This window comes from Trematomus bernacchii, unplaced genomic scaffold, assembly GCF_902827165.1.
Source record: "Trematomus bernacchii unplaced genomic scaffold, fTreBer1.1, whole genome shotgun sequence".
Lineage (NCBI taxonomy): Eukaryota > Metazoa > Chordata > Actinopteri > Perciformes > Nototheniidae > Trematomus > Trematomus bernacchii.
The window spans coordinates 9,558,135-9,573,595 of NW_022987705.1; the positions used below are offsets into that span (position 1 = coordinate 9,558,135).

Sequence of the window (15,461 nt, forward strand, 5' to 3'; positions counted from 1 at the left end):
ATCGGTTCATAGAAGATGTCTTTCACCCACTTGGCTTGGTCCATAGAGATAAATTATTCAAAGCTCTGAAGCATTCAGCAAGGTACAGCACATACTTACAGTACATACAGTAGACCTACACTACACACACACACATACACACTACATGTCAATAAGAGAACAGTCTAGTTTTGATGCTTCTTGCTAGCTTTTGTGTAGACTTTCAACCCACTGGCATGAAGGTCAAGTTCCCCCCAGAAACTGGATTCAGATGAGTTTAGTGTTATCTCCCTATTGTTGCAAAGGTCATGATCAAAAAACATGTAAACTGATCCTTGGCCTCGTGTGTCTGCTCCCTCTATCCTGGCTCAAACGCGGTACTTTCTCAGCAGGTCTGCTTGCCAATTGTACTTCCTCTCGGGGAACCGCTCCGGGATCTTGATCTTGCGGAAGTCTTGAATGCACTTATCCAGCTCCTCCTCGGTCGTCAGCTTTTCTTTCGCCGGCCTTTTCTTGCTGGTGCTGGTGTCCCGGGAACTCGCCGTAAGCGTGCGCAGCAAGTCACTCTTTCGCCGCTGCTCGGACTGCTGAACCATGCCGATGGGGCCCTTTTTCGGTGGCCTGTCCAGGGTTTGGACGGTGGTGCGGGGGTGTGACTGGCGGCTGACCGGCCCGCAGATGACCGTTCCCTGGGGAGAGCTGGCCTCCGACTGGCTCTCGGAGCTGGAGGTGGAGAGCTCGTTGAAGGAGGTGCCGCTCTCGCCCTCGCCGTCGCCCTTGTGGTTCTTGCAGCAGCAGTCGCAGCGAGGGGAGGACCAGCGAGATTGACCACCTGGAGAGACATAGAACCAGAGAGGAAGCTACAATTAGAATTCAAGCAGAGCAATTGTTTCCACCTTTTCTTCTTTCCTGCGTCGATCATCGTGAACAGAAAAACGAGACGTCGACACACTGAGAGCCACAATTTAGTTAGACAGGAGAAGAAAGGCAGGAAAGAACCCCGAAGACAGACAGAAAGAACAGACAGCTAACGCCGAATGCCTATCACCGAGAACAAAGGGACGTGACATCAGAGACACCTGGCTTGCTTTCAATCTAATCTTGGAAGTGAGCCACCATGCTGTCAAATGAAACAAGTGGAAGAACTTACACTATTGAAAACACACAACAAAGGTCCAGATTAAATGCTATGAATGTACCGACAGCGAAACACTGAATGCAATGGTACTTGCTTTAATGAAGGAGACTCAGCAATACACATTGAATACATATTTTTTAAGTATTTGAACTGCACAAAGAGATATTGTAATCTTGAGTCCGTCGATTTAATGAACAAATACAGATGCAAATCTAAATGACGTTTGTGCAGTGTCAGTTCTCTAAAGCATGTCCTCCCTTTCACCAGCAAACCTATTCATACAAATTCATGGTTAGATCAAGACTAAAAAACACATGATCAAAGGGTTGTGTTATATCATTATATATATATATATAGATGTTGAACTACCCAGTATGCATTGATGTTGCGATTTGCAGGTCAAGAAATGTCAAGATCAAATATTGTTTCAGCAGCATTCAAATGAAAAAGATTTTCCAAGTAATAGAGGTCCTAATTATCATTTCAATACCATTGAAACATTTGACCTTTAGATGGCTTAGGTGTGCAGTATTTAAAAGAAACCTTTTCTGTCTTTGTACCTTCTTGAGAATTTTCCATCCCTTTGCAAAGTGTTTTGATATTCTGTGCAATGATTTGATTAAAAGGGGCAAAGGTCAGAAGATGGTTACTATGGAACTGCTTTTCTCTCAAACATTTGATAATCAGATCTGCTTTCACCTGACCTAGAGCTTAGTGAGAATTATAGAAAGTTCTCAGTGTCGACGAGGCTGAGGCGGCTGCCAAACAGTTTAGTGTGGTCCAATACCGAGAGAGATGCAGTGATCCGTGAAAATAGGTGAAAGGAATCAATTGCCCACCCTAACCTATGTGTGATTGTACAGTAAAAGGATGAAAGACACACAGGAACCAGAGCAGTGCCACACCTCTCACTGCAGGAAGAAGCCATTTATTTTTCATGCTAACCTGCTGAATAATTGAAGAGATATCTGTTGCTGATGGACTCCGCATACAGTACGTGCCAGCTTCCGCTATTTGATGCATCCTCTGCCCCATTAAATTCAACAGTACCATCGTTTCTTTTCATGTGCTACTGAGTGTTCCACTTCAAACGAGATAGTACATAACTATAAATAATGCTGCTTAAAAATAAATGCCCCCACCCCCCCCCCCCCCCCCCCTGCTTTTACTTCTGTCCTCAGCACCGTATTTGGATGGTTTATAGAGAGGCAGCCAAACAAAAATCAATTCATCCAACCAATGCTTGTACCTCAGAGCACCGCTCATAAACCTGCTGCTACGTATCGCTACTATTTTTATGTGAAATATTTCTTGGACAGCTCCGACACTTAAAACATCTGTTCTTCAAAATCTCAGGAAGACAACCATTGAGTACAGCGCTAAATAACACACACAAAAACACACACGCACACACACATGCACATTGCCTTCCTGTTGTGTATGTAAAATAAACATCACCCTATTAAAGGCGGTGACAGAAATAGGACGTGACACCGTTTGTCACCCATCATAGTTCTTAATCTCTTTAATTAACAATGGCATTTACAGCTTTCGCATGCACAAAGACAGAGAATAATTAATAACCCACCGTGCTCTAATAGGGTGACTTATTAATGTACACTCCACCAGAAATGTATAAGCCTTCAATAAATAAAAGATGTGTTTGTTATGCAGATGCATGATAGAAGACGTAACCCCCATGATATGTGCAATTACGTCTCTTCCAAACCTTTGTTCAGGGACACATGAGTTAATTTATGTCACTCGGAGTAAATAGCTAGTGCTCTGATCGATGGGACGCAGACTCCTAATTGGTGTTTTGAAAAATGGCCCCAGACTCTGGTGAATTGTTGAGCCTGCCAGTAGCCAATCTGCCTGTCCAAATAACATTAACACGATGAGACGGCTAAAGCTGCTGAAACAAATGTCTTAAAGAGCCTCATGTGAGTGTGTGTGTGTGTGTGTGTCCTTGCATCTGTATATTTGATATATGGCTTTCTGATAAAATGAGTAATAACATCCACCTCCTTGTAGCCCTGCACGCTAAGTCTCCACAGTGACATGCTGCTTTAATTTACAGGTATTGTGAGTAGCTATTAGCCTCTCTCACCAAAGACCAGGGAGGGATCACATTTATTTTCTGTCAAACCTTTAGCTTCATGACAAATTGTCTAGCAAATATATACATCGAGAAAACCACTTACAGGTAGTTTAAAATCCAAGCACTGATAACTGTGATCTTTTTTTTAGATAAGTAATTGAGTGTCTTCCCTCTCCACTACAGTGATACTTTAATTAGGTTCCCAAAAGGGTATCAGTGTTCAGTGTTGATGCTTCATGGCACATTACGTCATGTTAGTGGTAAAACCAATTTCCCCCGCTAATTGAAGTGGGAAAAAGTGTAAATATAAAGACCTGCATCTTCTCAGTGGTATTTACACCACAAGTTTATAATGTCTTGCTAATTTATGCGAAAATTAAACCACTCTTGATGATGTGTTTTTTATTCAGGGTTTTTGTATCTGTCAGGTTAAACTCCTTTTTATCGTTCTTAATTGCTAATGTGAGGTTTATCTTATTGCTTCACATCGCAACGTCTCTGCCTTATAAGAAACGACAAAGGAAACAGACATAAATTCCATCCGCTCCAAAACAAAGGGTCCTACAGTTCTGGCTCTATATACAACTATAAATACTCTAATAATCAGTCATTTGACAATGTATATTTTTTAACAGTTGTCCTATAATAAGGGTCGAAACATGTTATTTCTGAGACCCTCAGTTTAATTGTACCTAACTGTTATTAATGATTTGCATTTTTGACAGGCTTCGCTGGAGCTTCAAAGTTTACACTGATGGAGGTACCATAATTAAAGGTCAAGGTTTCAGAGTCTAAAGGCTATAGCTGCCACACAAGCAGTTTTGATTTTAATTATACTTGTGAGGAATGTTGCATCTTGTTACTGAGTGGCCCAAAGGAAGTTCTATCGTTCTAGGAAGATATTTATAACTAAGTTTGCGTCTTCTTTTTCTGCACCTGAGGTCATTTACTGACAGGAACTGCATTACTTTCACCAACATCATACCTAGGCAGCCCACTTACTGGAGCAATTTATCAGTACTTCTGATAATACATGATTATTAGAAAAAAAAAGCCATTTCCTATCTAGTCATTTTCAGAGATGAGGTATTTAAGCTCTCCACATGCCAGGAATTTGACAGTGATACCACAGAATGATCCGCTCACTCAAAAAATAACCTGAGGTTCATTTTTCATACGAGTCAGGAGATATCTTGGGGGGAGCGGCGTCCCCATTTCCTGTCACTCACGCCCACATGCATCTCAGCATTTTTGAGAAGATGTAGAATAAATCACAGGAGGCGAAGGGGAGGCGCAGCTACTATAGCCAGAATCTCTCTGATTATGAACTGAATAATAATGTTATAGTTTGTAACTTTTGGCACCTTATGTACAATTGTATATGAGAATATATTTATTTTCATTGCAGTCTATTTCTAATTAAAGGGGACCTATCATGCAAAATGCACTTTTTTGTACGTCTTTTACACATGAATATGTGTCCCCGGTGTGTCAGGGAACTCACCAAGTGTCAGAAAACACAACCCTCTCTCTTTTCCTCCATACCCAAATCTCTAAAAACGGGGCTGCAACGGATCTGATACAGATTTGAAATTGTTCTGACGTCAGAAACGGGGAGCTCCGCCTATATGGGCAACTCTCCACCTATCAGGGGAATGTGGGGTTGGGCCACGGCCACGGCCATTGCCGCTCGAAAGCGCTGGAGACGCTGTAGTACATATGCCAGGCCTGTAAGTGGCGCTGTAGTCTGCCACAAAAGCAGCGAAGAAGACTTCTCACAGAATCAGCCCCTGCAAAAACAGGGCTGGAAAAGAGCAATTAGAGCGAAATGAGGCATGGCTAAAATGCATGATCTGTTAGGTATTTTGAAAAAAAAAAAAACAGACATGTTTTATATATGGCCCTACAATATATTATTCAAATATAGCATGATAGGTCCACTTTAAGATAGCTGTGTAAAAACAAGGGCAAAAAGGGCCATTTACCAAAGACTAATAAGAAGGATAAGCTTATTAGTGCATGATAAAGGACTTGCAACCATACAAGGTTCATCAAATGTTTGTACTCTTAAACAAGTCTTTGAATGTTATTCTTGACAATTATCATTAGTGCTTTTGTTTCATCATTTCTGAAGGCAGAAGTGTTAACAACTTTCTTCGAGCACTTTTTGACTTATCTTTCTCTCACTAATATGACTTTGATGAATGATATATTGGTTTATTTATTAAATACATAAAGATACCAACAAGCCAATTAATTGATGTGCGAAGATCTAGTGACACGATTACTGAAGGCAGACTGGTCTTGTGATGACATCAAAAAGCAGAAGAAATTAGTCATCTTTGTAAATTAGCCATTAGTACATAGCTACATGCTGTCCAATAGAAACCCTGTATTGATACCTGCAAAAACACATCAGAGCAGTGGGCTTGATGCTGGAGGCAGCAAGCTGAAATCTGGAGCTTCAGACTAGAATTGGGCAGGAAAATGCTTCAGGAGCACTTGCCTTCAGTCTTCAGTCAGACACTTAATCCCCAACATGCACCAGGGACTGACAGAAAAGACTGGTGTGCTGAGAAGCTCCTGGGTGAGAGTTTATTTAACTGTATACATTTGAATCAGGGTAAAAGGGCACTTGTTCAGCATACCTTAAATAAACAGAGAACAAGTCTTAATAAGTGATAAGGCTGTAGATCAATCATAAAACACGCAACACAAACTTTCTGACTATGTTTGATGTATGTTTCTTTTATGTCTACATTGCAAATGAGCTAACAAGAGTAGTACAATAAGTGAATGTGTTCTGCAGATACAGCAGCATGTATGTGTGAAATATATATTGTGTATATGGTGTATAAAATATGTAGCATCCTGTGCCCTCATAGGAGAATAAGGTCACACTTCCCTTCATGGCTGAGAGCATTTTTGTGTGGTTGTGTGTCTCAGTGCATGCCAGAATCCATATGTGTACATGCACATGCATGTAACATGTGAAAGATGATGCACCTTAAGCTAAACACTGATGTAGGTCAGTCTCTGTGCTTCACTCCCACTTCCTTTCCTCCACATACATTGTGTGTGTGTGTGTGTGTGTGTGTGTGTGTGTGTGTGTGTGTGTGTGTGTGTGTGTGTGTGTGTGTGTGTGTGTGTGTGTGTGTGTGTGTGTTATCCATCAACAGCATGTGTGTGTGTGCGCGCCTCAGTGTGTAAGTGACATTGGCCTTGGAACTATTATCTGTATGCCGTTGGGCAGAGAAAGGGTGGCTGATGTCAGGTGGGGTTCCCATTCGTGTCATCAAAGGTGTCAGACTGTCGGCCATGCCTCTGGCCAGCATCACTCAGCATACACACCCTCTTTTTCTGTGTGAGTGTGTGTGTGAGTGTGTGTACTCTATGTGCAGCAGTTGATTCATTTGATCTCATGTTGTTTCTCTTCCAGGGTGGTGGGAAGGAAGTCTGATTGAAGTCTAATGACTGTCACACACACACACAGACACACTCTCGCACGCTCACACACACACACTTCCTGACAGGTGCTTTAGGCTCTGATGTATTGATCTCAGCAGGGACCTTCACAACTTGTGTTAGCTCTGGCGAGTAAAGAGACCTGGCTGCCTCACAAACAATCACAGTGGAATAGAATAAACTCTTCCACACACACACACTGCACACTAAAGAGGTTAAACACACATTTAGTACAAAGCTCAATTATCCAGATGTATAAGATCCATCATCTATCATTCTTTTGCATCTGTTCCCTACTATATGAAACCCTGACCCTATGGAGGCTTTGTCATCCTGAAGGTGGGACTTTCCCGCAGTACAAATGTTGAATCATTTGCTAGGATTTGTAGAATTAGCACCAACCAATGACCAATCTCTGACCAAACTCTCTAAAATGAACAGTAGCTTGTGACCATTAGAACACAGTTCTGACTGAGAACACTAGCAAGCATATTTAGTTCTCTTATCTCCTTCCATCCCCATTTAAGATTTAACACAGCTGAAGTTTGTGACTATCAAATGTCTTTAAAACAGCTCATGCAGCACGATTTTTGTCTTTTTCTTCAAATAATGCAAGCAGAATGAGATGTGTCCCTCAGTGATTGATGTTTCCTTATTGAATAGACCTTTAAAAAAAGAGAAAGGACTTCAACATTTTGAAAGGACTTTTGACTCTTGCATAAGTACATAAACACATGCACAGAATTCATTTTCAGAGTTCACATATTTTCTCCTTTCTCTCCTCTGTATGCTCCTTTCCTAGAACCTCTTCTATTTTGTGTCCTTTTGTGTCTCCACATATATCTCTCTTACCATTCCCCTACTAATGCCTGTATCGACGGTTTGGCGCATCAGTGGAAGTGTATGGACGATTGCCCTCTGATTGATTTCTGTCATACAGCCTCTCAGCACTGGGAGGCTGTATGACAGAAATCAATCACTGAGATACTGTACGTTAAAATCTGATCATCTCATCATATGCTGTTGTCATGGAAACACAAACTCGCCATAAAACACGATGTCGACGTAACTCAATGGTAAATGGTCCAAACATCGTCAGACTTCAGATGACCGTTAATGGTAGAGCCCTCAACTCTTCTCTGATAACGAGGCAGCCCTCAACGCATCGTACACACGGTTCCGTCGCGTGCTTCAACGGAGACGCTTCCCATTCACTTTGAATGGGCTGACGTCACGCTTTGCCGAACTGAATTGTTGTTCCGTTGCCTCGCTTTGCCTCCGTTGCTCGCGGTGAAAGTTGAGAAAAGTTCAACTTTTCAATGTCGACGGAAGCGCCAGCCAATCAAATCTTATGCCAGTACAAGCGTTAGCCAATCAAACCGCGTGCTTTGTGTGTCGGGGCGGGAGATTAATGTGATTGGTTGTTGGTCGCTCGCCAGACACGCCCACCGGCAAGCTTCAACGCGACGGAACCGTGTGTACGATACGCAAGATTTCTGAATTGTTAGTCTTCATATGCCGTTGTTATGGAGACAGATTCCTCGCCATGAATCACGGTTTTGCTGTAACTCTTGTATACGTTGTCTAAACAGCGCATAACCTCACACCTTTCTCGATGGTCCTGAAGACATCCACGTGACACATCAACTTGTGGACAACTGCAAATCTGCGCATATTGTCGAAGACACGCTCATCCCTGCTTGCAGCCTTAATTATTGTTGTGTTTTATATATGGGTTAGGGTTAGGCATACAATAATGTACTGTATTATAAACTGTATTATAAACGCTTTTTAATCTAGAGCCTTGGCTATAAATCATAATCTTATAATATCATATTTTCCAGTGTTGCCTAAGTGATATACTTAAGTATAAAATAAAAGTACTTAAGTATTTCCATTTTATGCATCTTTATACTTTTCTAAATCACTTCATCTCACAGGTAAATACAAATGTCACATGATAGTTAGCGCTCCAGCCCTGAACAGCTCTACAGTAAAAGCAAAAGCAAATAAACCTCTTCTGTCCATCACTCAGTTGTTTCTGTATCCCACCTCAACTCTGCCTTTTGCACCTCTCTGCCACTGTGTCACTCCTCTCTTCTCACCTGCCTGTCTCTTCTTCAGTCCGTCCCATCTTCTTCTGTCTTCCCTGCTCAGATTTTCCTCCATCCATAAGTCACTTTATTTGATTTAATTGTGTGTCAGACTACAACTTTTCTAAGGAAGCAGTTTATTCTAGTGTTATAGTTGAATGTGTCAAAAGATCTCTGGTAAAAATGCAAATTAATTTGAAGATATGGCAGAAAACCTCAAGAGCAATGAAAATCAGGGAACCCAAACTGATGAGCTCACTGATTTGAAATAATTCAAATCAAATCATTACAGTTTAGTTCTGACAGTGATTGTCATTTGATTTAAGCAACACAATGCAAACACTATGTCCACTCAAATACTTTTTACAAACCATCAAAGCTTATTCATGATGAGCTGTTTTGATTAATCCTTTTTTTAATATTAATTTCCCCAATAACTTCAATCATCATGTCAATCATTTCAATACCAACGTTTACTCAAATCTGAGGACTGCAGTTCTTATTTTGACCGGGCCTGCTTTGTTGCTTTATATCAATCATTAATTTTATTATTTTTAAAGAGACTGTCCACGGAGGTAGATGAATCACACTTAAGCACATGAGGTCTTTGTCAAACAACATAAAAGGATGATTTTCGAAAAAACCTCAAACCATACATACAGATTTAACTGTGTTTTACTATCAGAAGATTGTGGCTCTGATATTTCATACATAATAAACTGAATACATTTTAAACTCAATAATTAATGGACTGGCCCCTCTGATGCTATTACTACAATACTAAGGAATGTTGAGATTATATGAGTGAGGGTTCAGTCTATGCGAACAAAAACCGATGTGTAGCACCATAGAGAATCAATCAAAAAAGAGAGAAAATGAGACGCTGGCTGTACCCTGTGTGATTTTCTGGGCATACGAGTCTATTTTCTGGTTGAGAGCTGATGTAAAATGGATTTTATTTGAGTTCATAAGCTCAGACAAATGCTCTTTGTTCCACAAAGTCAGTCTTATGTTATTGTCTGCGGAGCAGCTCCTGCAGCACTTTGGCACGACCTGTTAATTGTGATAAAAATGTGATAATGTGTTTATCAATAAGGAGATTATACTTTATTTTATTATATCTTCCAGGGCAAAGAGAGGTTGAAAGAACAGCAACTTAAGTTGACAGTCATTTAGAGTCTTGCCCAAGGACGCTTCAGCGTGACAGATGTTGCTTTAGTCAGGAGTGTGGACCTGCAGCAGCCGGCTGTACATCTCAGCTGTCGGCCCTTAGCTGTGGGAAGAAGCTTGGTGGGTCAGATATGGATTGAACTGTCCCTGGCCCTGGGAAGCAATTCTGGACCAAGATATCAGCTGCCAAATGAAAATGCAGCATATTCAGAATGCAAGACGCGTATATTCCCAAGCAGACTGTTGATTTCGAGCTGTATTTGCAAGGTTGGCATAATAGATAACGAGAATAAGGCATTTTCTTATCCCTCTCCCCCTTTGCCTCTCTCTTCTCCTCCCGTCTTTCTCTTTAAGCGCAATTAGTCCCTCACAAGGCAGCACATTATGTGACTGACTGTTCATCCTAAACAGCCACTTCTTTAATGCTAACATGTTCTCACCACTGCATTTAAGGGTGGACAGTGTAAGATATGGTCTGATTTTTTTTGCAAACCAATAAAAATGGATAAACATTATCAACATAATGTGAATAGGTTACAGTGTTGTTATGGTGTGGTGTCAATACGTCTTAGTGTTGCAGAGATATGTACTGTAATTAGCATGCTAACTGACTACTTGTTGTTTCTTCATAGGTAAAATGCTGCCCCCTTTTTCCTTTGAGCAGCCGGCTCTGTGTAACACGTTGCACATTTAAGGGTAAGTGTGCTTCTGCACTCACGCTTGTTTTGTTTTGTGTCCCTGTGGAGGGGAAATGCCTCTCTTCCCTTGAAGCAGGTGTTACATTTTCCTGAGGGTGACACGTTTGGTGGAAGGAGTTTCCATTTCTAGCAGCACTTGTATTTCCCTTTTACTGTTCCTCATTCTTTCTGTCTATTGATTTTCTCCACTCATCCATCCCTAGAGTCATTACTGTGAATTTTAGTGTGTGTCTCTTATAAAGCCATGGTGATCTAAAACAGTACATCTGAAAATGTATGTAACACATGCCAATGCATATAATTCACCATATGTTACAGAAGCACACTGGCAAGTTATTTCGTAAAGGGATTACAAGTGGTACTATGGCAAATTGGTGCAAGTTCCGAGAACAAATGTGAATCCAATGCCACTTTTAGTCGCAGTACAAGTTGAATGTGTAAAAAAAAAAGACATTTGTGATAGGGGAGGTTGAGAAAAGAACGATGGGAAGAAGCCAAACAAAGGGAATATGGAAAGCTGGTAATTTTTCAAAAGTAAGGTTTAAAGTTTTAAACGGTTGCAACATGAAAAATTGCCCATTAATATCTGACATACTGTAGACCAGCAGTCCCCTGATTGGAACGATGGGGACTTGCGTATTTTGAACCACTTCAGAGTGGCTGTGCTGATGCAGGCTCAGTGACATTTCCCTCTTGAAGACCAATCCTCCTGATTACTAATCAAGCTTCCTCTCCAAATTTAAAAAAGTCTCTTTTTTTACCTTAGCCTCTGATGGCATTCATTAGTAATACTGGCAAATGATCATTTCCAACCCACCATATCCGGACTGCCCTCTTAAAATTCATCATGATGCAAATGAATGATCCTTCTTTGGAAAAAACAGAACTCTGGTCCATCTCTGCAGCTGTCACTGAGTGCAAGGCCATCAGTGTTCACACTGTTACTGTGTGAAATGTTCTCCTCTATTATTTAATAATATAAACAGCCTTAATGAAAAGAAGTTGCAGATAAAGGCAAAAACTGTATAGTTTCTCACATGAGTTGTAGAGATGAATTAGTAGCTTTCTCTCCATACAGAACACGATGTCCAAGCCAGTAAGACTTGCAATTACTGCAAAAAATAGGTCATGCAAAAATATCTATTGATCGTCAATAGTGTTACTCCCGTTAGTTATAGTATGGTGGCTATTTTGGGGATATATTATCTCGACATATGCATACGTATGTATATGTATGTATATGTATTACTAATCTAATACAACCATCCATCCACTATCTGTCGACCCTCCTAATATTTCTTCATTGGTACTTTGCCCTTCACCCATCCATTTATTCAACATCTATGCATGTCTTCTTCTTGATCCTTAATTGCATTTGTTTGCTAATAGACTGTAACAGAAAACAGCTTTTACTGATGCAAAGGGTTAAAATGGCCATTAAAAAAAAATCAAGAAAAGAAGAAAGAAAAACCATAAATAGCAGTAATTTCATCACCTCCATAGTTTCCATGGCCAGTTCAATTGTACTGATTTTAAATATTCACCTGTTAATGTGTTTAATGTCGCCTTTGGGCAAAGAAATGGGTGATTAATAGTAGCCTCTGACCAGGTGTTTTTCTACAGGGAGAAATATAAAGTGGGTTTTAATCTGAATGCATCCAAGCGAGAAGCCTGAAGCAGCACAAAATGTTGCAGTCAAGGGGAATACAGACCACACACACAGAGTGCTGCGTTAACAATAAAAAAAAACGTTACTCTTCAACTGAGGGGTGGACGCTGATGAGGGAGGAACATATGGAGGTGTGTGGCGTAGTGGGTTGTCCGTATGGGGGTTCGGATCAGGGGGTCACAGGTTCAAACCCCACTGCAGTCAGCATGTCGGTGTGTCCCTGGGCACCCCAAATGGCTCCTGTGGGGATTGCCCACAGTATTGAGTATGTAAGTCGCTTTGGATAAAAGGGTCTAACAAGTAACATGTAATGTAATATGGCAAATTCTAAAAGGTGGTTTTAGACAAATTTACCCCATTTTGGTTTAAGCATTGGTATGACTTGAAATAGAACAAAACTATTTTCCTTTGGGATTTTTTAAAACCACAACCCACTGGAAAAACGAGTTTTGCAAATTGTGGCATTATAATAATTAAGGTTAAACACACTGAGCATTTGTGCAATAGGTGAAGCCGTATGAACACACAACAGGATGCCACAGTACCGGTAATAAAAGCACACACTGCCACAGCATTTGTGTCTGCCATGAAAAATATACACAGTGTCCGGTGATAATTTTATCTGTGATGTCAGCATCAACAAATGGACTGTTATCTGCAAACAATCGCACATGCATTATCACTGCACAGCAGAGCGCTCACTAGCCGCTATCTCTGTTCCTCTGTCACACACATTTAGTCATTATCCATCGGCTAAACACACACACACAAGGTTGTGAAGGTTACTTTCAAACCTGTAATTGCTTACAGATTACTGAATGTGTCCTCATGACAGTAAGTGGTAACTCTCATAGTTTCAGTCATTTTCAGACCATTATGCTCGCAAAATCTTGAGTTTGAGGTTAAATGGTGCTTTGTTTAATTTGAATTCCACCATTATCATCATCTGCAAGAATCATCATCTATTTCTTATCTTCTATACGATTTCTACATTCATTATTGCTTTGCTTCATCATTAGCAAGATTGGGCCTTTTCATCTCTTATTTATTTGCCTTTTCACTCGGCTCACTATCAGTCTCATATTTTTTCAGTTTCCATCATCAAATCTCTATCAATCTTCACCCTTTGTCTCCCCGATCTCTCATCTGAACCCTCTTACTCAGCTCCGCCAACATAATGGAGTGCGATTGCCGACTTTTTTCTTTCTCTGTCTCTTTTTCTTTCTTCAGTCTGAGTCTCACTTTTGAGTTCTTATTCTCTCCCAGTAACTCGCTCCAAGTCTGTCTTTTGTAGCTCTGTCTGCGATGGAAAATGATGAGGGTTTTACAATAGTACTTTTGCTCTCATGCTGGCTGCAGCAGTGAGAATGGCAGCCTTGTTGGATGTTCATAATACAAAGTATCTGCATTGACCTGTCTCTTAGATCCACAAACCGAAGTAGTCTGTAAATAACACAAGACTTGAGCTACAAACCCACCTCTACTGAAAAAACAAGCATGTTTCCTCCTTTGCTTAGTGGCCTACGTACAGCATCAGACATACTTACTTAGTATCAGATAAGACCCTCTTTGCCCATATTTTTGTATGTTTGATTTCAACAGGATTCAAGACGATCATGGCTCTACTTTTCGCATTTCTCATTCTTTAGACATTATTTACAAGACTGCCATTGACTGCTGTGGTTTTTGTTGTCATTGTCAGGGGGCAAAACACACTCTTGTGCAATAAATTCTCGAACGGCAATGGCCGTGGCTGTCTCCTCCTGATTGGTGGAGTTGGCCCAATAGCCGTAGCGCCACTGTCCTGACGTCAGGACAGTGTTCAAATCTGGATCAGTTTTTATCAGATCCGTTGCAGCCCCTTTTTTAGAGATTTGGGTATGGAGGACAATAGAGAGGGTTGTGTTTTCTGACACTTGGTGAGTTCCCTGGAACACCGGGGACACATATTCATGTATAAAAGATGTACAAAAGTGCATTTTGCATGATAGGTCCCCTTTAAAGCTCCCATGTCATGCTTTTCCGGTTATTACCCGTCCCCTTGTGTGTTATGAAGGTTTTTATGCATGTAAACGGTGTGCAGAGTCAAAACCCTCAAAGTACACCCTGTAGCGAGTAAAACTCTAACACAGAAAATACCTCCCCAAAACGCCTCGTTGGAGATACGTCACTGCCCATTTGAGTCTTCCATTTAGTTCCGGGTACCGCCTGATGTCATGCGGTACCCGGAACGAAATGGACCAATCCCGAAGAGCTATGGCCACACCAGCAGCGGCGTGTTCCTCCTCCAGAGGTTCGAAGAACCGGCATTTCACAGACGAAAGCTTCCAAAACATTGCCCAGTTTGAGGCCGGATATGCACAGCTTGTTTGGACCGTTTGGAGCAGGGGAAGATCTGGGTATACAACCTGTAAGTTTGCATTGTTATTTGTGTATTTATCAAACAAGACTGTTTAAATGTGTAAACTGTGTTGGACTGCTAAGCCATTGACACAGTGCTAACTGTGCTAACTAAGTTGCTAGAGTTTCCATATATCAACTCTAATATCAGCAGATGGCCTTGCATACATGTATCTCATAGCAGGAGAATGTCTGCATTCACACACAAAATACCTATTGACAGTATACTGCGGGTGATTTGCCGGTCAGTCGCGAAACGTAATTACATTATAGCTGGCGTAGCGATCTAACACACGGAGCTTGAGCTAGTTTTGGTCAGAAAAACATTTTTGTGATGCTACGTTGCTAGCGTTTAAATATATCAACTACAATGTCAGCAGATGGCCTTACATGTTTGTCATGGCAGGAGAATGTCTGCAGTCACACACACGGAATACTCATACAGTATACTCCGGTTTACCGTACATTGTGACCGTACATATACTGCATGTAGCTAACGAGGCTAGCTGTATGCTAGCGCAAAACAATGTATTCATGCAAGTTACATTGTATGGTAGCAGAATACCCGTATACGATTGCAATTATAAACACGTTATTGCTAGCCTAATATGAACCACTAGCTTTTGTTCATAGTAGTTTTATTACACTGCATTATAGTTGCCTTTCCTCCAAGCTAACGTTCATATCGTGTTAGCTACCAAGGTAAACAAAGCTAGGTTAGCATATTAGCAGGCAAGCTGTTCATTAC

At 41.0% G+C, this 15,461-nt stretch overlaps 1 protein-coding gene across 1 annotated transcript in view; it reads right to left on the minus strand.

Moving 5' to 3' along the window:
- Positions 1-281: 281 nt before the first annotated feature.
- Positions 282-15,461, minus strand: part of kctd16b (potassium channel tetramerization domain containing 16b) — a 64,794-nt gene continuing 49,614 nt past the window's right edge. Inside the window, exon 2 of the mRNA XM_034139879.1 lies at positions 282-811. Coding sequence (XP_033995770.1) covers positions 348-811 — 464 coding nt within the window. The 3' untranslated portion in view covers positions 282-347. The remainder of the gene's footprint in view (positions 812-15,461) is intronic.